General features: G+C 45.7%; 1 protein-coding gene across 1 annotated transcript; it reads left to right on the forward strand.

The window, feature by feature from the left end:
* The first annotated feature begins 6,768 nt into the window (after nt 1-6,768).
* SSPN (sarcospan) lies at nt 6,769-25,817 on the forward strand. The gene is given in 4 exon segments (XM_039708090.1): nt 6,769-6,798; nt 6,800-7,258; nt 17,595-17,681; nt 22,546-25,817. Coding segments are annotated over 4 exon segments (942 nt in total). The 3' UTR covers nt 22,912-25,817.
* The last annotated feature ends 1,131 nt before the right edge of the window (nt 25,818-26,948 follow it).

A 26,948-nucleotide genomic window follows, 5' to 3' on the forward strand; every position in this document is an offset into this window, starting at 1 on the left:
CATTACAAAAGAGAGTCAGACAAGTTGTGAAGCTCTGACATTTCATAACAATGCCAAGCCAGGGAAATATAATACCGAGGGTAACTTGGGATGGAAGGGAAAATTCTTCAGCATCTGGTGGAGAACATGCAGTAATTCTGGCAGCACAGAGAGCTCTGTGTCCTCAAGAACCCTCTTACATTACAACATGTTGGTATTGCTGCTCAGAGAGAAGCCAAGTCCAGGTGGAGGGCAGAGACAAGGGCTAGAGGGCTGTTCCAGGGAAGAGGTGGGCAGAGGTCAAGGCCGCCAAATCTGTCACACAGTTCTAGCCTAGGCTCCAGGCCTCTGTTTCACCTCAGATGAAGACCAGACAGCTTTGGTCATTTGTGGAGATGATTTATAGATGGTTTACATCAATGCAGCAATGCAGGAAGAAAGGGGATGCTGATTTTTGTGAGTAACCAGCTGTTTGTGAGGCAGAATATTATGACCCAGCATCTACTGGGCCCTGTAGTTGCTAAGGCAAGCTGAGGAGGAGACTGGAAAATATGAACCCCAGTATACTCTGGTCTTCTGTCTCCAGGGAAGATCATGGGGTCCAGTTTTGAACCAGCCAAGAGGTAAAGGCAAATCTTGGCCATACCAAGGTCAGCAGCCAGCTTCAATTGGGCTGAAGAAATCAGCTCCATCACTTCAGAGCTCCAAAGATGACTTTGAGAAAAGCCACCACTTATGGTGGACCCTGGTCAGAGGAAAGTCACAACCACTCGCTTTCGAAAGTGGTCAACTGGACTCGACTGATTTCTCAGAAAACTCCTGGTGGTGTTAAGCTGGTGCCTTCCAGAGGACCCAAAACTGTATTTCAGGCAACTGCAGTGCCTGTGAGTACATCAGGCCTCGAAGTACTGCTGGAGCAGTGAGTAACATAGCGAGACTGCCCAAGTGCCAGCATGAGACCTTGAACCAACTGCAGAAACAAAGCCCTGAGTGTCTTTGCGTTCCAGAAAGTGCAAGAAATGAGATACGTGTGAATATGCTCCACAAAGTTTGCCCTGGGTCTTTGGAGAGAACACCTTATTAGAGCTGCTGGTAGCATTACACTGGCTCAGAAACAGTTTTTTTCACGTCTCTTGAAAATAAGGCCTTTCTAATTTTATTACAAAACATCCACTTGCATGGGACAAGTTGAGCACATTTGGCACCCACTGCTGTGAAGCTTCTTCGTTTTATCCTTCTCATTAATGAAAAGTGAAAGCAGGAGCTCTTGCCCTTCCCTCTGCTGCCCACAATGTCCTGGTGTAAAGCCACAAACAGATTTCCTGGAAGTTCTGTATATGGTTTAAAACAGCATCCTGAGCCCTGCATGCATGGGGCAGCAGGGTGTGTATGTGTGAATGCATTCCTGTGAGCACAGATATAGAACAGACCTAATTGTTATCCTCAGGAAGAACATGGATGAGAGGATTTGCCTCTGTTTAACCAGGTAGTGATTAACACCTGGTGAGAAGATCTAACAGCCATAATATCTCATTAAAGTACTTTGATGGACAATAACCTCTTCAAATATGCATAGGAGAGAGAGAGAGGACTGGCTTTAGAAAAGGCACAGAGCATTTGTAAACCTGGTCATCCCTGGTTTTCACACTCCTTAACCCTGCTCAGGGAGTTGCAAAGGTCTCTGGGCTGGAATAAAATACTCACCAGAGTGTGGCGATGTGTAAAGCAAGCTGCAGCACTTAGCTTTGCTTTTGTGCAGCATTTCAGCTTCTCACTTCTTACTTCTCCAGCCCAGTTTTGAGGGACTATCAGTTTTAGCCCCTAAGGATCCTCCCCAGGCCTCATGCAGAAATCTGATAATATGTGCCCTCCACCCCAAAGGAGCTGCCATAAGAGTAGAAGATGAGGCAGAAACAGTCAGATAATTATGGACAGCTTAAGCACTGTTAAATTATACAGGAGACCCCCAAAAATGCCTGGGACACTGGATTCAGGGAACCACAGCTGGGCGTGAGGATCTCCAGGCATGAGGCATCTAAAGGAACCTTAGTAAAAGCAAAGGTCTAGGAATTTGAAATGGTGTAGGACAATAATTTTGGAGACTTTAAGGCACTCTTTCTTCCCAAGCTGATTTTTTTTTATATGCACAAATTTACTTTGTGGTCAGAAGCAACGGAGGGAGTAAGGTGCATTGTTAAAGAAGTTGCCTCCAGGGGTGGAGTACCCTGACATAAAACAACTCCTGCCCTCTACTTCTTTCCACATCTGTCACCGCAACCAGCTTAACCAAGCTTAAATTCTCTGTACCTTGGTCTTACCCCTAGTGATGCCAAAGGGCACATGGAGCACATGCAAAGAGTACCGTGGGATGGATGGTTCCTTTGGAGGTCACCTGGCACAATCCAGCTCTCACAGCAGAGCCTACAGACACTCAAAATAACATGAACTGGCCTCAGAATAGCCTGTCGAAAACAAGCCTCACCTCCAGATGACCTGAACTTTATAAGTGGCTGTGGCAGAAACCAGCATGGATGCATCTGTTGGACCCACTTCTAATTTGCCTTGACTTTCATGCAAATGTGCTTTCAAGAGCTACGTGTTGTTATTATCTGTTGTCGATGGGCATGAGGTTTTGGAAATCACAGCTTGACTTTAAACCTTTTTCAGGGAGTACTTTTCATCATTTGCTTTAATGGGGAACTCCCCTTCCCAGTTTGGCCCAGCATTTAAGCTGAGCTGTGGCTACTTGGCAGTGCTTGGCCCAGCTCTGCAGTCTATGGCTTGCTGCAGGGTGAGGGGATCAGGGGAACAAGAAGCAAGGGTTAGGCAGGGTCTTAGCTTCTCCTTATCCCTTGAAGAGTGGTGATCCTTTGGCTGGCTGTGGCACATTTGGCTCTCTCCCAACTCCAGCTGTCACACTGGGGGTGGCATCTCCAAGGGGACCCTTGGGTCAGCAGCTCTTCATGGAGTTGCTCCTTGGGCAAAGGGAGCCAAATGTCCCACAATACTTGGGGCAATGAGGACAGCCCTGTTCAAGCCTTTGTTCCTTGATAGTTCTGCTGCTATCAGTGTAATGTGATTATGTGGGAGTGAGCACCTGTGTGTCTCTGGCAGCCCAACCATGCCAATCCTGCCATATATCCAGGTCAAAGATGGCAGTGGGGAAAAAATCCCAGCTTTCTGGAGTCCCATGTAGTGCTGTGTGTTCCCAGCCCCAGGAGAAGCAGTAGGAAAGACTGTGTCACCACAAAGCTGCAGCCCAGACCTCGCCTTTTCCACGCCTGGCATTGTGTGTGCTCTTTGACTTGTTGTCACCGTCACCAGGGCTGTGCTGCCTTCTGGCAAGGAGAGGAACAAGGCAGTGTTTTACAGAGGATAGTGTCTGGCCATGAGAAGCTGTGCAACATGACTAATTTTGTGTAAAGGACAAAATTACAACTGCGTGCCACATGAGAGATGCTAGCTGGGCTCGAATCAAAAAACATTCTCATAATCATCCAGGAAGGGTATTCAAGCATGTGCTTAATTTAAGAACATACTTAATCAGGGCCTTTGCGCATAAAAGGGTAATGATTATTCTTGTGTTGCTGGGAAAATCCGAGTGACATCCGGAAGATGTATTACTCAAGAAAATTTAGTGTTGTTTCAGTGTCCTTGTTTAATCTTTCAATTTCCAAAAATGTAATTCTTTTAATTTGTCATTGCTATGAGTTCCTTCACAGCTGTTTTATACTCGATTTTTAATGCCAAGTGGAATCAGCAAACACAATCTGGTTCAGATAATAAGTATGGAAGATCAATCCTGCATCCGTCTCTTTTCTCCATCCCCATTAAACTTCCCAGCAAGTAAGATACTTGAGTCTGACTTTGCAGGGACAGCTAGCCACAGAAAAAGAACCTCTGGTACACACCATTTCATAATTTAAAATCAGCGATATCCCTGCCTGGAGTTTTTTCAATGGATTTGACCCTTAATTTTCTCTCTAAATAGCCGTGTATTGCTGCAGAGATTAGAAATGGTGGGATTCTAAAATAAATATGCCTTTAGGTGTGCAAGGAGCCAAAGAGAGGCTCCCTGTCTCAGTGCAACCAGGGTAGATGGCAACTAAAGGTCTTTGTTTTCCATGGAAAAACTGCATGGTACAGCCCAACAGCTGGGAGAAGGCAGCTCTGCTCTATGTTGACCATATTTCATGGTTTCGTACCCAAGCCTTTCTGTCACTGCACAGAAGTTGTCCCCTAAGCTGGCCTAAACTTTTCCTGCCCCAAGGCATCTGGGCACCAGCTGGAATTTTCAAAAGGGGTGCAAGGGTCTGGGACCCAAGGGGACATCCCACATATGCCCTGTAGAAGATATTCTGCCAGCTGCCCTTGGGCATGGCCTCATTTATTAGTTACTTGCTATACAGTAAGGATATTCAGGCACCTGTTTTACCAGAGATTCTCCAGCCCAGAGATAAACAAGGGTTGTTATTGGCCATAGGGTAAGTTCTTGTTAATTTTATTGACCTTGAGTTAAATCCTGTTCATCCTCTTCAGGCAATTGCTCCCACTGAAACCAGTATGAATGTTGGCATGAATAAAGCAACTGGACTTTGTCCCCTTTGAGAAGACAGCAATCATAAATCCAGCTGCCAGCACAAATCCAGGTGCTATACCAGGGATTTTCCTGGGGGAAGGTCCACAGTAAAGATCATTAGGATAGAACCAGAGAAGTGAATGGGCATAAAGGAAAAGAAAATTCTAACTTAATTTCACTCTAATTATTATTAGGATAGATGTTCAACTGGGCATCATTTAAACATGCCCTCAGCTTTGCCACTGCTTCCTGGTCTGACCTTGGTGATGATCCTTGAACACCCTGTCCTTCTCAAAGCTGTGGTTAAATATAGTTGTGTGTGGCTTTGAGAGGCAAGAAACACCCATGAGTGCAAGTTATTGTAAGGATATTTTAAAAAGTGAATGATAGTGACAAAACATCTTAGTGGGAAACTGTGAAAACATGCTACTCTATGCAACATGACTAGAGGAGGAGAATTTTTTTCATTTTTTTTTCACCTCTTGTTTATTTTCCTCTTCCTTTTTTGAACAATGTATCTTAATCTCTCTAGATGAATGTAGCATCTGAAACCACTTTGTTTCTAGTTTTCTTTCATCCATTTGGTGTTATAAATAACCAAAGAGGATATTGCTTAACCCATAAAACAAAGTGACATCATAATTTATTAATATAGAAGACACAGTTCATTGCTGTTTAAACGCCATCAAGAGCTGGAAATGGAGTAGTTTCTCAGAAGACAGGGCCAGTGTGTCAGAGGAAATATTTGCTCAGTGCATGTGCAAAATCCTCTCTGAGCACCTCACCATTTTGGTCAACCCCAGTTAAGCTGCTCTGCCACATCCAAAGGCAATTTTGCTGGGGATTTCTCCAGTCTCTGATGTCTTCTTTCCACCTGCCCCACACCTCCCAATGCTTTGCTCCCACTGTCTGCTTCTATGGAAAATGAAAAAAAAAAAAAAACTGCAACAGCCCCGTGGTGGGGACAGAGCTGGCTGGATCATTAAAGTTCTCTCATAGGTGTCTGTGGGGCAGCAGCACAAGCCCACGTGTCCTCAGGGTGTCCCTGTGCCAGCAGGGACATGGAGCTGCATGCACAGAGGAGTGATGCCATACATCAGGCTGTACACACTTGGCCCTGGGCCAGCAAAGTATTTAAGCACCTGTTTATCCCTAAGCTTTTGAGTAATTCCTCTGGCCTGAGCTAAGCACAAGCTTCCCACAGCCTCCCTGCTTCCCTTGGTCTTCCCTCACAGGATTTGTGCACCATGGCCTGGCTGAACTCAGGGCTGGCACAGCCCTGGTATAGCACCACTCAGCACCCACCTCTTCTTGCTCTCTCCTCTCCACAGAGACAGAATTGAGTGTCTGCAGACCACAGTCCTGCTGGCACCTCCACGGGTGAGACCCTCCCGTGTCTGAGAGACTCTTCCAGGGCTCCCAGCGCTGGATTCAGCCACAGAGCAATTTTTGAGTATTTCAGGAGAAATTCCACCACTTCTGTTGCTGTGCTGTCTCCAAGCACCAGCCTGAGCCCACATATGGATGAAGTGTAGTGACCACATGTTCACAATAAGACCTCCCTCTGTCTTTTAGGTAACATAAACAATCTTTCTGGTATGGATAACTTGCAGACCTGGAAACACACTCAGCAGATGTTTGCTCCACGCTCTACCACTGCCTGCTCAGAAGCACCAGTCCTCACTGCTGGTTGCTGTCTCTGTCATAAAACATGCCTAGCTGTGCTTTTGCAACTTTTGGGGAGAGACAGGATCCCTTTTGGCTCCCCAGGACATTAACTTGTATTTTCATTTGTACTTACTTCGTATTTTCCGTACACGCAGTCAACTCCCTCCCCCTGGGACGAACCTATTTAAAGCGGTTCAGCGGGTGTGTGGAATGTGCACGGTGCTGTCTGGGTGCCCCCAGCCACGCTCTGCCTGCCGGTAACCCCCAGCGGAGCCACAGTGCCATGAGCTCCTTCCTGCCTGCTCCCTGCACCGGCACTGCAGTGTTCCCGGCTCCCTGGCAAGGCCCATTTCCTTGCTGTTCACCAGCCGGCGGTGCGGAATTCCTGCCCTGCTGTTTGCCCGTGCGTCCCCAAGCACCAAAGATGCGCTCACACCTGCGGAGCCGTGTGAGCGCGCACGCCCAGCCCGGTGCGCGCACAGCCGGCGCCTGCACGTTGGCAGTGCGCTACCCCCCTTGCATCCCCCCATTCTCAGGGCTATATGTGGCATTTCGAAGCTCTGACAATCTGCTTCCAAATGTTTTCCATATTTGTTCAGCCTCCTTGATTCAAATACCAGGAACAACTCAGCCGGCACAAAGCGAAGCTTTGGGGGGCAGAAAACTAACACCCCCATCGGCGCACGCACTCGTGAAAGCCCAAAGCCCGCCGGCATGGGAAAGGAGGAGAAGAAAGCCCGCCACGGCACGTCCCCGAATACCCAGAAACAGGCAGGGAAGGCACCCGGAGGGGAGAAAAGCACCGGCTCGACGCAGGAGTCCGAGATGAAGAAGAAGCAGAAGAAAGCTAAGGGGGATCCCAAAACTGGCCAGGAGGAGGAATCCCACACTTGTTGTGGTTGCCGTTTCCCGCTGCTGTTTGCGTTGCTGCAGCTGGCGTTAGGCACCTCTGTAACAGTGCTGGGCTTCCTTATGGCAGGCATCAGTTCCTCTCTGCCAGTCAGAGACACTCCATATTGGGCTGGGATAATTGTAAGCATAAAGTCTCTTTCTCCATTAAGTGCCTTTGTCAGCATTAATGCAAGTTGCATGACGCTCCACTTTAGACTAACCAACTGCATGCACAACACCATTTGAGTTATGCTAACTATAAATATTCCCGGGATTAAGTGTCTGGCTGTACATTCTCAAGGAAGACAGCTCCTGCAGAATAACACAGCCTTTCGTATTCTTCCCTGCAGTACCCAACAGACCTGAAATAAAATACAGGGTTGCTGTTCACTGGATGTATGTATTAGCTTGTGCTTTGCAGTGAACTCCTGCCTGGGGATGCTGGAAAAAAAAAGTTAATTTCTTATGCTGCCTACCCTCTTTGCCCACCAAATCATAGCCATCAGGTTTTGGAAGTGAGAGCATAACTCTGTAAAGTCTCAACTTTTAGCTGGGTGAGAAGAGCAATGTCTGTCTCCAGAGCTGGGATTTAACCCTCTTCCCACTGTTGCTCCTGACTGCATGTGGCCATGGGGAAGGGGATAGCATTGGCAGACGTGGCAGGGACAGGGAACCCTTCACAGGAGCTGGTGGCTCCTGCCAAGTCAAGTTTAGAGTGACACACCAGCCTCACTGCGTGGGCTGGGAGGACTGGGCAGAGGGCAGTGTTCTGCTGGGTCTAAATCAGAGGCATCCCTGCTGGGGAAGCCTTGGTGGTTCCCCAGCAGCAGCCACCCCTGCAGAGGTAGGGAGAGGGTGTGTGGTGCCATCCATGGTGTTACTCTGCTGGCTGTGGGCTTGGGGATGTGAGGTTTGCCTGTGGAGGGACAGGGTCAGTGATTATGAGCCTGGGATAAGCCATGGATATAATTAAGCATGCAGGTTTCTTCCCTAGGCAACAGGTTTCAGGAAAATATGTCCTGAAAATATGCCCTGATGTGTTAGCACAGTCCTGGGTGTTGTCAGATTGTAGGAATTCCCAGCAAATAAATTTGTGTTTAGGTACTTGGAGAAAAGATTTCTTGAAACACTGAAGAGCTATGGGAGCATCTTCTGTAAATGTAATTAATTTTTAAAAGATTATCTGAGCATCTGAACTGGATGGGGTTTGCTGTGTTAATCCTGCTGGGTGTCCCCTCAGAGGGTGGAAGGAGCAGGGCCTGAGCTCCCAGAGGAAGAGCTCCTCTGACTCATCTCTTCATGTTTCTCTTCTGACTGAAGAGGTATCCAAGAAATTAGTGGTGTTTTGTGGAGCAAGAGCTTGCCCTTGCTTGGAAGAGGAATTTCTTCCTGGGAAGTTTTGACTGTTACAAGCCAGAGGGAATACAGATGATAAAATGTGGCATGTTCACTCCTCATGTTTATTTTGAGGATTCTGGAGGTCAGATTATGTATTTTCCAGACAGCACTGTTGCAATAACAGGTTTGAAATAGCTTTTTCACTAGGAAAAGATGGGGAAAGAGTAAGCTGGACTGAACTAATGTACAGCCAGGGATATGAGAAAAGCCATGAAGCAGCCCCTGGCCTGTGTGAATGTCATCAGTGCCCCAGCAGCATTCATCTGAGACATCCACAAATGGCTGGCCTCCCTTGGGGAGGCCTGAAACCCCACCAAAGTCACTGCTTTCTGAAAACAGAGCTCTAACCCCTGTTGTTTTTAGCAGCAGCTGCTAGCAGTAGTGACATTTAGATGCCCACACAAGGCCAAGCTCAGTACTTTCAGAGTTCCCCCTGAAAATCAGGAATAATTCTCCATGTGTGTTCCTGAGCTAATTCCTGACTCAGAGCAAGCCTCAGCTTTCAGCTGTGGTTGGTGACCATGCTCTGCACTCACCAGCCAGGGTAATCCCTGGGAAAACATTTCCTGGGGAAACATGTCTTGGGACTCTGAGAGTTTTGGTTCATGTTGCGGGGTGCCCTGGCTAATGGGAGGAGCAGTGCAGGCTGTGGGCAGCCCCATGGGGAAGGGTGACTGCACCTAGGTTCTGAGTCAGATCGTGATGCTTACTTGGGGACTCTGGTGAGATGTTGAGTCACCAGCACACTCCAGCATGGTTTGATTCATCTGTGGCTCAAATTGGCTTTTGGTGCCCCTCTGTTTACCCTCCAGGTGATGACAGGGACTCTCTACCGGGGCATATGGCCAGGCAGGCTCCTGGGCAACCATGCTGCTCTCCTGTATCCTTAGCCCAAAGCAGAAGGGAAGGAGGGATCTGCCACCATGTCAGAGGGAAGTGAAAAGGAAACTGGTGCTAGAAAGGAGAGGATGAGGAGGTGGAGCAAGCCCACACCTCCCAGTAGCAGAGCCGTGTGGAGCACTGGCTGTGGTACCAAGGGACCAGTGCAAAGCACATCTGAGGGGCAAAATGCAGCAGGTGCCACAGCGTGCTGCATCTACTTTGTTCCTGTGCTGTGGTGTCTCCATGGAGGGACTTGGTGCCCACTGGGACATCAGGTGGAGATACCCAGAAGCTGCTGGGCTGGAAATTCCAGGTGTGCAGTCACAGAGTGCTGCTGTTGAGCTGTGGTGGGGGACTGTACTGAGGACTGGCCTCTGGAGAGCTGGGGAAAACTGGTCCACAAAGGAGAGTCCTTGGCTAGGAGCTGCATGTGGCTGGATGTCCTGTGGACTGGTTTTTGGGCTGCATGGAAGGTGTTAGATAGGGGATGGATGACCCATGTGCTGCTCGAGAATAAACCTCATGGCAGAAAGCAACTTTCTAAAACTTGTATATTCACACAGAAATGAGCAACAGGACAGAAAGATGTGGTGTAAAATACCAGAGCATATTTGTTTTAGTAGCATCCCACTCAAGTACTCTTTTTAAAGGACTTGATTAGTATTCTGAACTTGATTCTGAACTGAATCAAGAACTTAAAAAATCTATTATCGAGACCTTTTTAGCAACATTAGATATAATGAGTGAAGCACATTCCTGGTGTTACTCCTTTGGAATTACACCAGGCTGGATTTGACCCCATGGCTGTTAATGCAGGATGACAGAAAAATGAAGGAAAATTGCTAATGTGTTGAATAGAACCTGGTTGATTGATTGATTGACTCATTGATTGATTGAAAACTGTTTTTTTTCTTCTTTATTAATGACAAAATGGTAACACTGTTCCTTGCTGAAAATCAAGTGCTTCAGTGCATTACCATGAATGGAAAGGAACTGTTTTTAGAGGAGCCAGTGAAAAATGCTAGTGAGGAAAACCAGGCAAGGCAGTCTGAATTAAATGGGAATTCAGAATTCCCATTTAAGAATTCAGCATCAAATGCATTCAAAACCTGACTGTAGGTTTGTGAGGCTGGAGCAGGCCAGGGATTGGGTTCACCATCCTGGGAATAAATGTGGCCAGTGATGCTCTGACAGGGAGTGGAGGAGGGCTCCAAGCTGCAGGGCTCCCTCCCCAGAGCATCGGCCCTTCCCTTCTGAGCCTCTGCAGAAGGAAATGATGCAACTTGTGTTGCACCAAGAGCATTTCACCATGAAAAGCAGCTAAAACCCACTTAAAACCAAAATAAATTTAGTCCAAAAATGTATGGACCATGAGTCAGAAACCAAAAGACAATTTTATGGACAGAAACTATGAAGCCTTCAGGATTTACTTCTGCTTTAGCTTCAGTAACCTATTCCCTATAAAAAAACCTCTCCCCATTGCTAAGGACAGGCAGATAGATGCAGTAAAAGTGGTGAAGGTAGCATTTGTTTCACTTGCCTGGAACCAATTACACTGAAGGTGCCCATGAGACCTCCCAGCTCCCCGAACTGCAGGCTGGACTCCCTGACAGTCTCTTTATTCTTGCTGCTTTGCAGGAGCTTGGACAAACTTCACAAACCCACTCATGAGTGCAGGGCTTTATTTTTTCCTGTGCCTTGCCACTGGCTTGGTGCATAGCTTTGGGCAAGTTACTTAACCTTGCTAAGACTTTGTTATTTCCCCTGCAAAGTGGGGTTAATAGTGGCCATCCGTCATCCCTTGAGATCCTGGGATGAAAAGTGTTGCAGAGACAGTAGACATTAATGGTATCCTTTTCATTCTTTTTCATTAGCTTGTGGCCTTTTGACACCCAGAAGAAGTAACAATGTATTTCCCCTTGAAAAACATACTTTAGATTCTTTCCACTGTGATCAAAAATGGAGAGTATCAGAGTTTTCATGGGCAAGCTCCCTTTTCAGCCGTGTTTTGCAGACTCAGGGAGTTAAGAAAATTACAGAAGTGCTTATCAGAAATGATTATCCAGGGTGTTTATTATTTCTGTCAGGAAGTTATTTTAAATGTATACATATAGATGTTCATAAAATTAGGACTCTTAAAAGCATTTAAAAAAATCTGATTCACAAGCTGCTCAAGGCAGCAACCATGGCTCCAGCTGTCACTTTTATTGCAAAAAGCATCCCAAAAGATCCGCCATGAGCTGAGCCCCCAGCCCAGAAGCTCTGATACTTCTCCCTGCTCCAGCCCTTCTCCATCTCCCCAGGTGTTCCCCAGGACAGAGGGTCCCTGAGCATTACTCAAGGGTGGCTGTGGCTTGTGGCTTTTTGGCATCAGTGCTCAAGCATTGGCTTCTCTGCCCTTGTGGAGGTGAGGCTGATGTGGGGCTGTGTGGTGCAAAAGGCAGGCAGATTTTTAACTGATAAAGCAGCTAAATCGACCTTCATTTACCTGGAATCAGAAATGTTTTTTTCTCTATAAACTTTTGCTTGTTTTTGGGGAAACAATTTTTAATATTTCAAATAGAAGGTGACTCTTAAAACCTGGTGTCATCAAAAAGTGCTGCAGGCATCCATATTTTTTTGGTACAGGCTAGCTTCAGTTAGCCACGGGAAAACATCAAAAGGTTTAAGGGAGGACTGCCTTGAAGAAGAGGCCAGTGCTTGTTTAGAGCCATGTGTAGCACTAGGGCAGGACTCTTCAGAACCCTCTGGCATGAAATCTCATCCTTTTCCAAGAGTGACCATGCATTGATTCACTGAAATTCACACTTTTGTTTTGCTCAGGTGTGGAGTGGAAAACCTCGATAAGGAGAAATGTTCAAACACTCGGAAGGAATGGTTTGAGAAGGTAACTGCACACCTGAGGTGTGTCTGATACCTGACCAGGGCTGGTCTAATCCTGGACCCATCTGTGGCTTAGCAGTTTGACTGCAGAATTCCTGGCTGGAATTTGTGCAAAAAGCCTGGTTAAAATTTGGAGAGGGGATATCAAACAGGTTTCCCCAGCCCAGGTAGCCTCATGACTATGGAGATGGTGGCTTTCACCATCACAGACACACCCCAAACCACAAATACTTTTCACGAGTACTCTCAGCCATGCTGCACTTCTCAGGCTGAAAATCACTGCTGGTTCTGTGAACTCTTCATTTTATTTTATTTTTTTGATCCCTCAGGTGTTTGTTCAGCCAGGACTGTACTTTTGGTTTAACAGCAGCAATGGACTCCTGCTGCAGCTCCTGGCTGTGTAAGCGATTGTAGCCTTTGGGGGAATGAAATCTTACCTTAACACAAGTGACAAGCAACTGACCTAAACAGCAAAGATTATTATGGAAAAAAATATCATTTCATTTGATTGTGGATGCTCTTGCAGGATTTTGATGACTTTACAGGATTAAGAGAAAGTTGTGGATCTGCCAGGGAGTGTTATTGCATGGCTTGAAGAGACCAGTAGTAAAGACATCATTATTTTATTCTGTAGGTGGGGCAGGGATGGGCAGTTATTGTGGGTTTATGGCTGTTTAAAGAATGATTTCCTAAATGATGATGATGGCCTTTGCTTGCAACCATAATATACGTTTGTAATTTTTATTGTTATAATAATAACAACAATTATTATTAATATTATTGTTGTTGTTGTTGTTGCCATTATTTCTGGTAGTAACTTATATGCAACTAAATTGTCCTTAAATTTAACAAGAAATCTGTAAGGGGTAAAAAAAAAAAATGTGGGCACAGTACCTCTGTGCTGCAGACTGGCTTCTTTCACACATGACAGTGAGACCCAGGCTGACCTGAGGCTGATGAAAGCTGGCAGTGAAAGCTGCCTGCAGCACCACTTCCATCACAGCTTCCTCAAACCTCATAAAGCCAATAAACTTCAGTACTGCTGTTGGCAGCATCCTGTAGAGATGTCTGGCACCAGAGGTGATCCAGGTTTATAATGGCAAAGCCAACAAGGACAAGCTCTTTCCTGCATCAAAATCTGTGTCCAGTGGGAGTGTTAGATTTGGTGGATAAAGCAGTTTCTCCAAAGGTGTAGACAGAAGCTAAGCCTTGCCATATCTGATAAGGTGGGAGAACCATCAGCCAAGTATCACCTGTGAGGGAGAGCCAGAAACTCCAGAGACAGCTGCAGGAGATCATTCTTTACCTGTGTCCCTAAAAACAGAAAGACCCCCAATGTCTCCAAGTGAGCAACTACAAAATAAGTTCTCCATAATGGAGCTGTCTTCCTAATTCTATTAACAGTCATTTTCCTCCTGAAGTTTGAATTTACATTCTCATTAAATAGAAAGAGTCCTCCTGTGGGTCTCAGCAGTGTTGTGTGGCATTGCAAGGTGTACCTGGGAGAGGTTTTGTCCTGCAGTGTGTTTGCTTCCTGCCCTTAAAAATGGTGGCAGGAGGTTTTCGCTAACGAAGCCCCCACATAAAGAGCTATACTGTGTCTTTGTGAGTGTTTGCAGCATTTGCTTTGTGATGTGGCACAGACCCAAGATGCTCCTTAGAGCCAGATTTTTGTCTCCTGCCTTCATTTCTTGGTGGATGTTTCCAACCTTCCTGGTTCCTGCCCTCTTTGGGGTGGGAGCAAGCTGAAAAATTTCTCCTCCTATTTTGATTGTGGCTTAAAAACCCAACAATTCTTAAGTCACTTTTCAGCCCTGAGGTGTTCCTGTCCAATGGGATGAATGTCTACTTCTTCCCCCCAAAAAGAAATATTATTAAAAATTTTGTAAGCCTAAATATTTAAGTTCTTCAGCCAGTGTTAGTAATAGTTGTCTCCTGGGTTGTGAACTGGAAGGATTTCACAGGGTGTGCCTTAAGCAAAATGACATCTTTACCTTTCCTAAATACTTCTGTATCACATTTGGGTCTTTTTCTAGGCAGTGCTTTCCAAAATTAAATTCTTCCCTTGGATAACCTTTCACGTCACTACCTATTCAGCAAGGGATGTGTTAGTCCATATGGAAATTTTGAAGTAAGATCTTGAAATAAACTTGAGTTGAAATATGCACAGAAATGCAAATTCCTGGATTTCTGGGTAAAAGTTGACCAGAGCTGATCTAATTAAGTGCCATCCTGCAGGTCTCAGCGAATCTATTTTATTTGTGTAGCAAATGCACATTGATTGGTGGCAAGCACGTGCTGAAGTGGGTTAAATTGCATTTTATGTTGTGTGCTCAGTCAATAAGGCATGGGAAATGTGTGCTTCACACTGGGATGTGGCAGTGGCTGTTGCAGCACCAGGATGTGGGATTACCTAATGCTGCTTAACAATCACTATCAACAGCGCCTGTAACACACCTGCAGCTGTTATAGTTACTTAGAGGCTCCTAAAAAATACTTACCAGTGGATTTTTATAGTTATTCTGTTACACTTCACAGGTGTAATTCAAAGCTGATCTATTAATAATGTATAAAATAGCAGCATAGAGCTGTTTGCTATATAAATGTTCCATGCTTTGGTTTCCTCCAAGGAGTGAATTTACCTTTAAAGAGCTGAAATGTTAAACATATGTGGGTCATAATTCTCAGCCATGTTATTTTGTACTGCCATTTAGAAAAACACACATCTCTGGTTTAAAAAAAAATTTAAAATTGTACTGTATTCTTGTAAGAGAAATGCTTAAACTTTCTGAAATATCCTGGCCAAGACTTGCCAGAATCCTGACCCAGTGTAATCCTTTATAGATACCTTTCTACAAATGTTCCTCTTCACTTGTCCCTGAGTATATTATTTAAATCCCAGAGGACCTTTAGAAAGCGTGTACAGGAAGGGAGATGCTTTTAAGTGATAGCCCTTTGTATGGAAAGTTTTCTGAAGAGGGAGGTCTGATCCTGCCAAGTGTGAAGCCAGCAGGAGTTTTGCAAAACTTGTCTGAGGCACTTGATGGCAGAGAGAAAATTCTAGCATTGGTCTCTTCCCTTCAGAAATGAATGCAGCTCTGTCAGCCCTCTGTGGTTAAATGGAAGGGGAAGGAGGGAGTGGGAACAGACCCATAATATCTCATGGCAGTCACCTGGAGGCAAATCTGGCTCTTGGTCCATGCAAGTGTAAATGCCCACTCGTGTAGCTGAAGCTAAGCAAATTTGATTTGTTGCTCATAACAGGATCCTTCAGCACCAGATCCTGACAATACTTAGGTCCAGCTGGGGGAGTTTATCATTTGGATATTATCAGCAGTAGGATTTCTTGTGATTTAAGTTTTATGGGCATGTTAATTGAATTAAAAGACTAATATATGGTGCAAGGGGCCAAGGACAAAGGCGATTAATCCTGAGAAATAAAACATGGTTCAGTCACACAGAAGCACTACAGGGCAAAAAAAACCCCAGCACTGAAGGACCTTTGACAAGAAAGGTTGCTTTTTCCCCAGACAACCCTGCCAGCTATGGCTGCCAACAATAAAAAGAAATAAACAAATAAATTGGAGGCTCTGTGTAAGTCACAGGATCAGAATATAAATACACATGACATGGAAAGGAGTAAATAATACTGACGCATTCTTTAGACATGTTCTGGGGCAATACTTCCTATTCACGTCCCCTGAAATGACATGAAATAAAACTTCATGGGGAAAAGTGTTACTAATTGCCCAGGTTCTTGAGGGAACCTGGCTCTGTGTGTATTGGGAGGTACTTCTCCTTTGCAGGGCTGCTGCCTCGGGCCTTGCACCAACAATGCAGATGCAAAAAGTTGGATACTTTCTGCAACAGATCATAAAGGAACATGTTTATCCATCACTGTCCAAAAGGACAGCTGGGCATTTTTCACTGCAGGACAAGCTTCCTATGGAGCCGGAAATCTGGATGTAAGCATGCAGGTGGGGATAGGGCTGTGATGGAGCCCCACATTCCTGCAGGCATCTCCATGACATGGCCCCACCTTGGCAAAGGCAGCTCACACATGGCACTGGCCAAAGAGGGCAAATCCCATTGCTATGGGAAAGCAGAGAACTTCAAATTAATGACAACTCTTCCAAAGTAAAGTACTTCTTTCAGAAGTAAAATGGAGAGGGTGAAAAAAAAATAGAATCTTGCTGCAGTCACTGAGAATTTAACAGCTGTCATCTATAACCAAGATAGTCCTAGCAGGGAGGTGAAGACTTGCTCCTGGCCCTGCGTGCAGAGAGGATCTCTGAAAGAACAGTGCCTGATCTCATCCAAAGTCTCCACTGATGCTCAGCACACCTAAAATGGCTTTTAAAGGTGTGATTTGAAGGGTCATTTAAAAACACATGCATGCCATCAACTCACCTGTTTTTCCAAGGCAGCTCAAACATGCACAGATTCCTCCAAACACAGCTCCAGCTGCCAACAGTCTCTCTCATGCCCAGATCCAGCCCCACAGAGAGCTCTCACCTGGTGCCTGGGTACCCAACTCCTCCATCCAGGGGATGAACTGCCAAAAAGCAGAAGTTTGCTGCTCCTAAGTCCTCCTGTGAGGTTTGCTCACTGATCCTCCAAAAAGTGGGAGAGGAGGGCACTTGACTGGAATGCTTAGCACTGTATGGCGACACACTGTGTTTTCTAAACAAAAAAAACCCAAATCACATTAATTGAGCTAGTTCCTCAGAGGAGGATCTTTCCTTCTTACCTGGAAAATGCCAACCTGTACCTGCTTCTGCAGATAAATCCAGAAATAATAATTAATGCAGCTAAATTAATAAACAAGTGTGCAAATATTTTTCCATTACTTTTAACCTTCAGCAATTACTGCCACAGGGCTAAAACATAGTTTCAGATTGCAGGGGAGATGGATATCTTCTTTAGTAAGGTGTCCACTCCAAAAGTGGGTGAAAGCCTCTGCAATAAACTCTGCTGCTTTTTACCCAGTGGCAGCCATGGTTTAATAATTTAAAACTTGCATGGATGACATAAAAACCCTGTCAGCACCCAGAGCTACACAGGATGGTACTCTTTGGGCTTGTAAGCCCAGCTTCAGAAACCTTCTTCTCTTTTTTGATGGTTGTGTGGGCAAAACAACTTGACACATCCTGGAGGCTGTTGCTGTGCTGTGTCTTTGATGACTGCTTCCACACTGCTTCTTGAATTATGGTTCTGCAAACACAGAAAGGTATCTTGGCTTGCAGGGGGGTAAAGAATTTTGGTTTGTAGGGTTTTGTTAACCTTGACACATTTTACATCTCTTCCCTTGCAGATCTGTGTGGTGGCCTTAGTGGGATTTGTTATGGTTTGTATCTCGTACCAACCTGATGAGAAGACATGTGCCCAGTTTACAGTGAAGGTACCTGAACATTTTTTAACCTTTTTTTTTTTTTTTTTGCTTCTTATGTCATTAAATATAATCAAAAATGTTGATACAGGGGATATTTTTAAGACCACAGGAAAAGAAGTGAAAATGCACCTGAAATGCAGGAATGGTTTTCTGTTACTTTCCAGGCAGCCAAAGAAGACACTAAGAAACTGTATCCTATAAAGGGGAAACTCTAATAACATTTCATATCAGAACAAGATACCATTTTATTCACCATGTTTTAGGAATATAGACAAAGCTGGAATAATTTGGGAAGTGTTCAGAGAGTTTAAGTGGATTAAGTGGAGATAGTGAGCAGGGTAAGAAGTAAGGTGGCATAAAATGAGTCCACTTAAATCAAGGTTTAAAATTTAATGGGAAAGTACTCAGAAAGCACAGGGACATGCATTCTTCCACAAAGCAAATTCCCATCTAAGCATTGCAGGAACTGCACCATACCCTACCTTTGTCTCCAAAACTGCTTTGCTGACACTGATGAGCAGCTAGAAGAGCAAGGCTGAGAACACTTGGTTTTAAAACTATTTTTCCTGGGCTATTTTTCCTTATTATTGTATTTTTCAGGGCTCTTAATATTTTGCAGACACATAATAACCAAGAAAAATACTGACACAAGCAGCACAAAATAACAGCGATTATTAACTGGAAAAAGGCAGAAGGAAACAAAATGCAAGAAGCAGCTTTTCAAGCCCTGGCATCCATCCTCCCTTAGAAATTAGACCCCGGTGTGTCTTTCGTGTCTTTCTCAGATTTCTCCCGGACTTAAAGAAAAAAGGGGAGAGGAACAATTGTGCCTGCCCCGTGGCTGCATCTACATTGTCCCTTGTCACCTTTCCGCCCCCAAGGAAGGTTACTGGGCTGGGCAGAGGCTGCCACGCCAGACTTTTTACTGTCTGCCCTGCAGCATTAAATTGAATTTGGCATCCAGGCAGGAAGGGAGTCATCTCTGCTGTTGGGAACGGCATGTTGGGCTGGGCAGCTCAGATGTCTCTGCCACCCACCCAGACGGTAAGGAATGTGAGGCATCGTTCCCCATAGGAAAATAGACATTTTGGAATTGCTCCCGAGGTGATGTAAAATGGGCCATCACCTGGCAGAATTAGAGCTTAAATCTCACTATTTCAGTCAATAGCCCATGGACTGTTGCTTACCCAAGGCACCCTCCTGCCCAAAATCTCCCTTCTCAGCATTTCTTATTGCAGCATGCCCCAGAACTTCATCATTCCCAGGCTGTTCACCTCTCCTGTCCCATGTCCCTGCTGGGAGTTGCTATCCCACAGTTTGGAATAACAGGACCAAAAAAAAAAAAACAAAAAACCCAAAAAAAGGCTTCTGTCTGAAAGGCTCACACCTATTTTAACAAAGTAGGAGCTAAAACTCTTCTCCAGGACTTTGATCACATAGGACTCATCTACATCTCCAGTATCACTTCTCAAATCTTTGAATTTCAGTTAAAGGCTATCTCTGAACTTAAAACAAGCATTAGCTATGACAAGGCTGAGGATGCAAGATTGCAGTCATGAGACAGATTGTTCAGAGGGTTGTTCTTTTCTCCTTGAGGGCCTGGAGCTTCATCAAGCACTGCAGTTGGGTTCAGCCCAGTTCACTCCGACCATCCTTACGGGGTGTGGCCCAGGTCCTGCCCTCACACTGATAGCTGAGTCCCATCAGCCAAGCATCATCCTGCAGGAAAATCATGTCTGAAATTCCCTGGAGTGCATTAAGCACCCCAAGTTCCCTTACACAGCCCAAGAATCACTGTGAGAGAAGGACCACACACACACACACACAGAGGCCTGGGGGATTTGGTCAACCCCCAAGGTGACTCTCTGACCACTGCGAGAGACTCCCTCGGGGTGGAAAACAGGAGGACACCTGTGGAGACCTGTCTGCCTTCCTCCCTCTCAGCAGCTGCTTCTTTCATTTCACACTTGCATGAACCCTGGATCCTGTTAAAGAAGGAGGTGTGAGAACTGATTTCGGCAGAAGTCCCTTCTGGAGATTGCTGTGGGTACCTGCAGCATGCCATGTGTCCCTGAGAAAGGGAGGCCACCCAAAGAGAGGATGGCTGTGCCCTTCAGGAGGACATCAACAGCCAGTGAGTGCCACACAGGAAAATCTTGAGCCATCCTGTGGACTTTCTGGGCTCTGTGCTGACATTTGACAGATCATTCCCTGAAGCCCGGGGTAGTGACACCCTCTGCTCCTGCACACCCAGGCCATGCCGTGACACACCACAGTTCCTGCTCCCTGCAGGGGCTCATGCCTGAGCTACCACTGCCCTCAAAAACGGCCTCCTGATCCACCTTTGCAAACCCCTCTGCCTTCACCTCTGATAAGTATGAGCAGCCTTTTCCATGAGGAACTTAATCCACCTTCCTGTTATTTATTTCAGTTTAGTCACAGAGGACAACTATTGCCAGTAAATATTGCTAAAATGTCTCTTCCTCATATGAGGAACATAAAGGAGGATGAGCTGCCATGCTCTGAGGTCACTGTACACTGTCTCTCCCCACTTCTCTTTTTTCCTTCTATTTAAGCAGCAATTGCAGTGCCTGTCTCTCTGAAACTGCTTAAAAACAGTTTTCCAGTGGCAAGTCCTGGTTCCTGGGCAGAGCCCACCACACAGTTGTATTTATGATGCTGAAGTTGCCTCCAGGTCTGGCATGTGATTAATCTGCTGATGGAATCTCAGCCCTCACAGTCTTGTGCTCCCTGAGAGGCAGTGCTTGCATTTAGCTCACCTTTGATATTTGGGAATGTGTTCATTTTCAGCAGCTTGCAGAGAGACTCCTCTGCAAACATTTAGTGAGAATAATAAGCTTTTTGAAATTGCCCTGTGTTCCCCATGCATCTCCCTTTGCCTCCAAGGATTATCATCAGAGCTGCCTGTGTATTCAGATTCTGAGATTTCCTTCCCTTTAGGAACACAACACACAAATTCTCCCTCACTGTACCTGGAGCATAGATTAGGCTGTTGTGTCCTGACTTTGGATAGAAGTTGTTAGCTAAATAAAATGCCTGCCAAGGGAGAATCAGGCACATGGTACTGTCTTGGCTTAGTATTCCATCTGTTAGGGAGGCCTGATTCTGTCTTCTGCTGGGCTGAATCCAGGGATTTCCACCAGGACTTCTATATCACAGAACAACCAACATTTGTCCATTTTCTGTTTTCCCCACTGAACATATTTGCACAATCTTTGAAAACAATGCCATTGGCTTATGAATTACTACATCTTGGTTTGAAGGGGGTCCATCTGTCAGCAGCACTCCATCTTCTGTACATTTAATATGAGGAGGTGGCCCCATTTTCCAGCTTCACCTTTCCCATGGACCCTTCCCTTGAAAGTTGCGGGGGCAAATTAATTGCGTTTAAGAAGAGCCACCCTCATTTTGAAGCTGCACTTGGTTTAAACCCACAGAGGAAGTAATTAAATTTAATAGCAGCCAAGTCTTGGAAACTAAGATCTTTCAGTAAGAATTTGGTGATATGAGGGGGAAAATGTACATAGTGCTTCAGGACCTGCGATAATACCAAATATTTTTTTCAAGCTGGCAACCAAACAAAAAATTGATTCACAGTTCTAAGACAAATATACCAGGAGTGTGATTTTTATCAAGACATACGTAGTTGGAGTTTCAAGGTCAAAAAGAAAAAGCTTTTATATTGATATTTTCCTTGCAGTATTGAATTAAGAGAGAGAAAGAGAGAGAGAAGCTGCTGTTTAAAATAACAGATTCCCAACCATGGCAAGTGTCTGACAGATAAGATGCCAAGGAAAATAAATGTTTCTACAGTGCTGAACAGAACCAAAAAATGCGATTTTGGCTAAACACAGAACATGATATTAATATACATTCACACATATTTTGTATGCCGTACAGCAACTGCCAATTCCAGCTATCAAAAGCAAAGGGAAGTCCAAATGTTCTGATATCCAAAGCTCTCAGTTGAATCCCAGAGTGTCAAAGGCTCTGACTTGCTGCCAGTTTCCATGTGTTTGTGGGGGTGGACTCTGCAGAGCTAGCCTTGATAAAAGCCACACTATTTTTAAGCTGCCACTGTTGTGAGGAGCAGTGGAGGTGATGAGCAGACCCTTATCCTTCTCACTCTGTAGCACTGGGAAAAGAAAGGTGCTTGCTGCCCTTTCATGCCTGTGAAAGATTTCCCCATGTTTATGGGACAGGTTTTGGAGGCAGACTGAGTATAGCACACTCCACTTTTTTTGTGGAGATGTGCATTCCCTTTCTACAGTGGGACTTGGGAAGCAAAAGGCTCGCTGCATCCACAGGGCCTAAAGTGGGAGATCAGCCACCCCGCTGCCTGATTTGGAAGTATAAATCAGATTGGTTCAGACATGCAAACCAAGAATAGTGCATGAGCAAAGTCTCAAAAACACCTAGAGTGAGCACAGCATGGGGTAAGATGGCAGCCCAAGGCTCAGTCTGCTCAGCTCTGCTTCCAGGCACTAATATTTCTCAGGTGATGACCATGACTCCTGTCAATGCAGGTACGACTGGAGAGGAAAATGCTCCCTCCCTCTCTAGAAAGCTTCTTGATGTATAGGCACACCAGTTCCTTGGTGCTCTCCCCAGAACTCCAAATTGCAAGGCAATGCTCATATAAAATATGCAAGGCAATGCTCATATAAAACATGCAAGGCAAGTTCTCAAGTTCTTGAGATGATCTGCTGAACTTCTCATCACACGGAGCCTTGCAGTTGTTGAAGCATCCAATCTCCAGACAGTACATTGAGGGTACGCATTCCTTGTGAATTCCTCAATCTCTATGAAGCTGGAAAAAGGGGTTTATCTCTTTTTTTTCCCTTTCTTTCAGCTGCTGTATTTTCTCCTGAATGCCCTGGCTCTGGTTGCCTGTGTTTTGGCAGTGGCTTTTGCTGCACACCACTACTTGCAGCTGACCAAGTTCACCTGTGACACCATCCAGGATTCCTGCCAGTGCAAACTGGACACTGCAGACCCCCTCGGCCGTACCTTCATATATCAGGATGCGGCCGACTGTGGCAGCCTGACCAGAATGCTCAGCCTGTACCTCCTTCTGCAGATGGCTGTCAACCTGGTGTCAGCCCTGCTGTGCCTGCTGATGTGCTTCATGGTGTGGAAGCACCGGTACCAGGTCTTCTATGTGGGCGTTCGCTTCCAGCCTCTCATGGCTGCTGAAGGCCAGGGGCAGCAAGTGTAGGGTCTGGGCTAGGTTGGCAGGGGCTTGTGGCCAGGGATGGGAACTGCCACCACAGGCACAGCAGAGGGATGGATGCTTGGAAGGCGTTTGAAGAGTAAAAATGCTTACTCAGCTTTAATGAATTTATTTTTCAATTATTTTGGGAGCATTTCATACAGCTGCTCTTGAGAAAAGGCCTCTTGTGAGATTAGCTAGAGGTCACAGAGTCCTAAAGATGCAGCTGTACAAATGCTCCCCACAGAGGATCTTTAATAGCCATGGATAAAATCTTTGGAAACTTATCTGCAGGGCTACAGCCATTACAGAATAGGGTCCATTTTGCTCTTACCTTTAGAGAACCTATGACAATTTCTGCCAAATAAGGATCTGATCCAAACTGCTTAATTATATCAGTGGGAACATGCTTCGGGAATATATCATATCTTGGTGCTCTGGGTGCAATCCATGCTAACCTGGTGGGAATTTAACCTTCAGACAGGTGATGAGGGAGGTCAAGACCTCTTCCAATTCAGGTTGAGATCAACACCAAAGTAAATATATTGATGGCTGCCGTATAAAATATACATATAACTTTTCAGAGTGAATAATGATATAGGCTATCTAACCAAATTACTAATAAACAACAATTATGAGTGAGTTCACTGAAAGTTCTTTGGTGGGCCCTGCTTGAGATGCCAGGCAGATTTCTGATGTTTGGGAGAAAAGATCAGTTTAAGAAACCTTAAGTTGCACTCCTAAAGTAGAGGGACCCTAAATCAGTAGTCATGTTGAAAACTATGTCCATATTGCTCTAATTGCAGACTGACAAACCCGGATTTTAGCCAGTTCCACCAATTATACTTCAAGCACAAAAGGCCAAATGCATTTTTGGCGTAACTCCTATGAAGACAATCAGCCTTACACACCAGCAGTGGAGTTAGGCCAACAGCCCTGAAAGATACATCCCTGCAACAATGAATGTTTTTAAAATGGGGTGGAGGGAGGAAAGCAAGAAGAGACTGCCAGTCTCCCAAAGACATCTCTGATAATGATGAGGGCAACAGAATAATGATTTCTTAACGAAGATGGAAAAACAAAGTGTATTTAAGCAGTGCTTTTTCACCCTGAAAGTGCAGCTCTAGAAGTTCTTTACATCTCATTAGCCTTCTACCAAGACAAATACGTTGGTTTGTCCCTTGAACTGCCATTTCCACTTGCACAGCTGGGACAGCTAAATTTAGGAGCAGTTCCTAATTGGCAGCATTTGGCACTGCTTCCTGATCCATATCTGTGCAAGGGCAAGCCAGCTGGTGCTCACACCCTGCCATGACGAGGGATTTCCTGATCCCAGCCAGAATAAGGATGTCTCTGAGGTGGAGCAATCATATGCCAGAAAAATTGTGCCATAATCACTAGCTAGGAGGAAGAAAATGAAATTTATATAAGGCTTCAAAGAAAAAAAACAGCCAACTTTCTACAGCAAAAAAAGTCATCAAAAAGTCAAAAACCCAGACTGGCACAAACCTAACTGCTTAAAGAACTCTAATCCTACAAAAAAAACTGTCTTCCATATGGTGATCACACATCACGCAGGGGCTAGACCATCAAGCCTCTAGGGTCAGAAGATCACAGTGTAGTGAAGTGTCCTGTGGCCTATCTAGAACACTGCTGGCTGTAGTTTTAGTCTTGGAAAGTTCCTCTGGAGCAGACATAGCATCACCAAGGTGCTCTATGCCAAGCCACAAAGCGAGGAGCTGCAGGACATGAGAGGTTTTGAGATCTGCTTCCAAATGACCTTTTTTATTGCACTTAAAAGTAACAACCACTCGTAAGCCTGACTGCAGGGCGCATTGGCAAGGGTGCCTGTGTCACCACCCATCCAAGACCTCAGTCTGCCTGCCAGGCACTGCTGGGTCAAGCTGAGACAGGGGAGGACTGGGATGGTGAGCTGGTGGTGTCAGACTCATCCTTGGGGCCATCCATATGGATCTGGCAGGAACCAGCCCATCTCCCATGGCTCTGGTGGAACATGCTCCCAGCAGAGCTCACAGAACTGTGGCAGGGCCATCCTGCCTGGAGATGGGTACACAGGGGTGCCTCTCACCTTGCGGTGTGCTCAGGTTTGTCCCCCATCCCAACACGCCTCCAGCCGTGCTCTCTGTGAGAGCTCAGGGCAGAGGATGTACCTTCCTCCCACCTGCACGGCCCTCGGTGCACCTGTCCCTCCCTCCAGCCAAAAATGTGGGATCCTCTCTCCACACAGAAGATAACAAGGAGCAGAAAAGGGATCAAAGGGAGTCTGAATGACAGCTGAGCTTTGGGGCCTCCCCCCACCCTCACCACTGCATGATGGCTGGCACAACAAGAGGATGGCTGTGTTGGCAGAGCAGGGCATGCTTCCTCCCCACCCATCCCAAACATCCCTTTGCTCAGGGGATAGCTTGGTGTGCAGCACTCCACCCTGGCCCATCAGCGTTTCCACCAGAGCTGCCTTTTGTCTCCTTGATCCTCTGACCTCTGCCTCACCCACAAGTTCTCACTCGCAGTCTCTTATCATCTCACAAGTGCTGTGGGATGGGGCTGGTCTGGCGGTGCCTGGCCTCTGCCTGCTCACCCCTGGGCTGAGATTTGCTGGGACTGCTCTAGGGCATGGAAGACACAGTGGGGATGACCACAGAGCTGCTGGAAATGCCTTCGGCATGTGGGAAGGGAAGAGAAGGGAGGTCTGGATAACAGAGCCTGCTCCACTTAACAAGCTGTGCACCTCCATATCAGCTCACCCTCCATTTCCAGCCACAAATTCGGTTTGCTAATCAGCACAATGCAGCTTAACCCTTTGCTCTGGAAGAAAGCAATATTCATCATGTATTCTGTTGGTGGTTTATGTGCCTAATGAATAAATATGGGGCATTTTGATCTAGCAAAAATGAACTTCTTTGTTTCCTTTTCATGTATCTCAAGAGCATAAAATCAGAACAGGAGAGGTGGAGAAACAGACACAGAAGGTTTAGGAACTGGTTTCCCCCAGGTATGGTTTTACAATGTGTATTTTGCTTGGATTAAGAATTTTGGAAGGTACTAATTAAAAGATTTTCACCTACCACAGCATATCCACACATCTCCCAGCCTTTTCCCAGTGTCAGATCCATGTGGACTGCACCAGGAGAAAAGCTGGGACTAAAAGTCTTGAAAAGGACAGAGGTGTTGAAGAAGAAAACATTTTTTTTATAAGCCTGGGAAATTTATCTTGTAGGTGAATTCCACAGAAAGAGGTAGGATTAATCCTGTGTGGACACACAGAATTTGTGAAGAGCCCTATGTAATTTACTCTCACAAACCCAGGTGTGATTCTCATTTGCACCCTAGCCACTTTACACTGTTTTCCCAGTGTAAAGGGGTTATAAAGATGGCATCAATCATCTTTACACCTACCTCATGACCATTTTACACAGCTAAAAGGGCCCTTTGTGTAAATGAGAACTGAAGCCCTAGAGAATTTAATAGAGAGGAGATCCTTTCTATAGACTGTGCTAGACCCTCTAATAGGGTCTATTACTGGGATATAACTCTCCACTGGATTTTATAGCTTGGCTCAGAGATCATCCGTCTCGATTAAATTCAGTTCTGCAGACCTTTTCCAAAGACCATAACCCTCTAGTGTCATGCCTGCTCCTCCAGCCTGAACACACACAGAGTGATGGTGTTGCAAGAATAACTGTTTGGGATTTTAAAAGGAGAAGCAGTAGCAGCCACCACTTTCCTCTGAGGCATTTTGATGTCATGCTATGCAAATGCTGAAGCAACAGCAATGGCAGCGAAAAGGGAACTGAGACATGGCGCCTCCCAGGAAGCCAAAATGTCACATTCTCAGCCCTGGCAGAGCTTGTGCCCTCTCCCCCCACCTGCTGCTACTGCAGGGCCAGGGGCTGGTGGGTGAAGGGGAACCACTGCTAGGTCCTGGCCCCGCGATGGGATTGCCACCAGTCTTCATGTGATGGCCATCTGCACCTCGCTGGCTTGGCCGCTGCTGCGTGGGCACTGCTGGGAGCTTTGCCTAA

This window comes from Passer montanus, unplaced genomic scaffold (genome assembly GCF_014805655.1).
Source record: "Passer montanus isolate IOZ18808 unplaced genomic scaffold, ASM1480565v1 scaffold20, whole genome shotgun sequence".
In the NCBI taxonomy this organism is placed as follows: domain Eukaryota; kingdom Metazoa; phylum Chordata; class Aves; order Passeriformes; family Passeridae; genus Passer; species Passer montanus.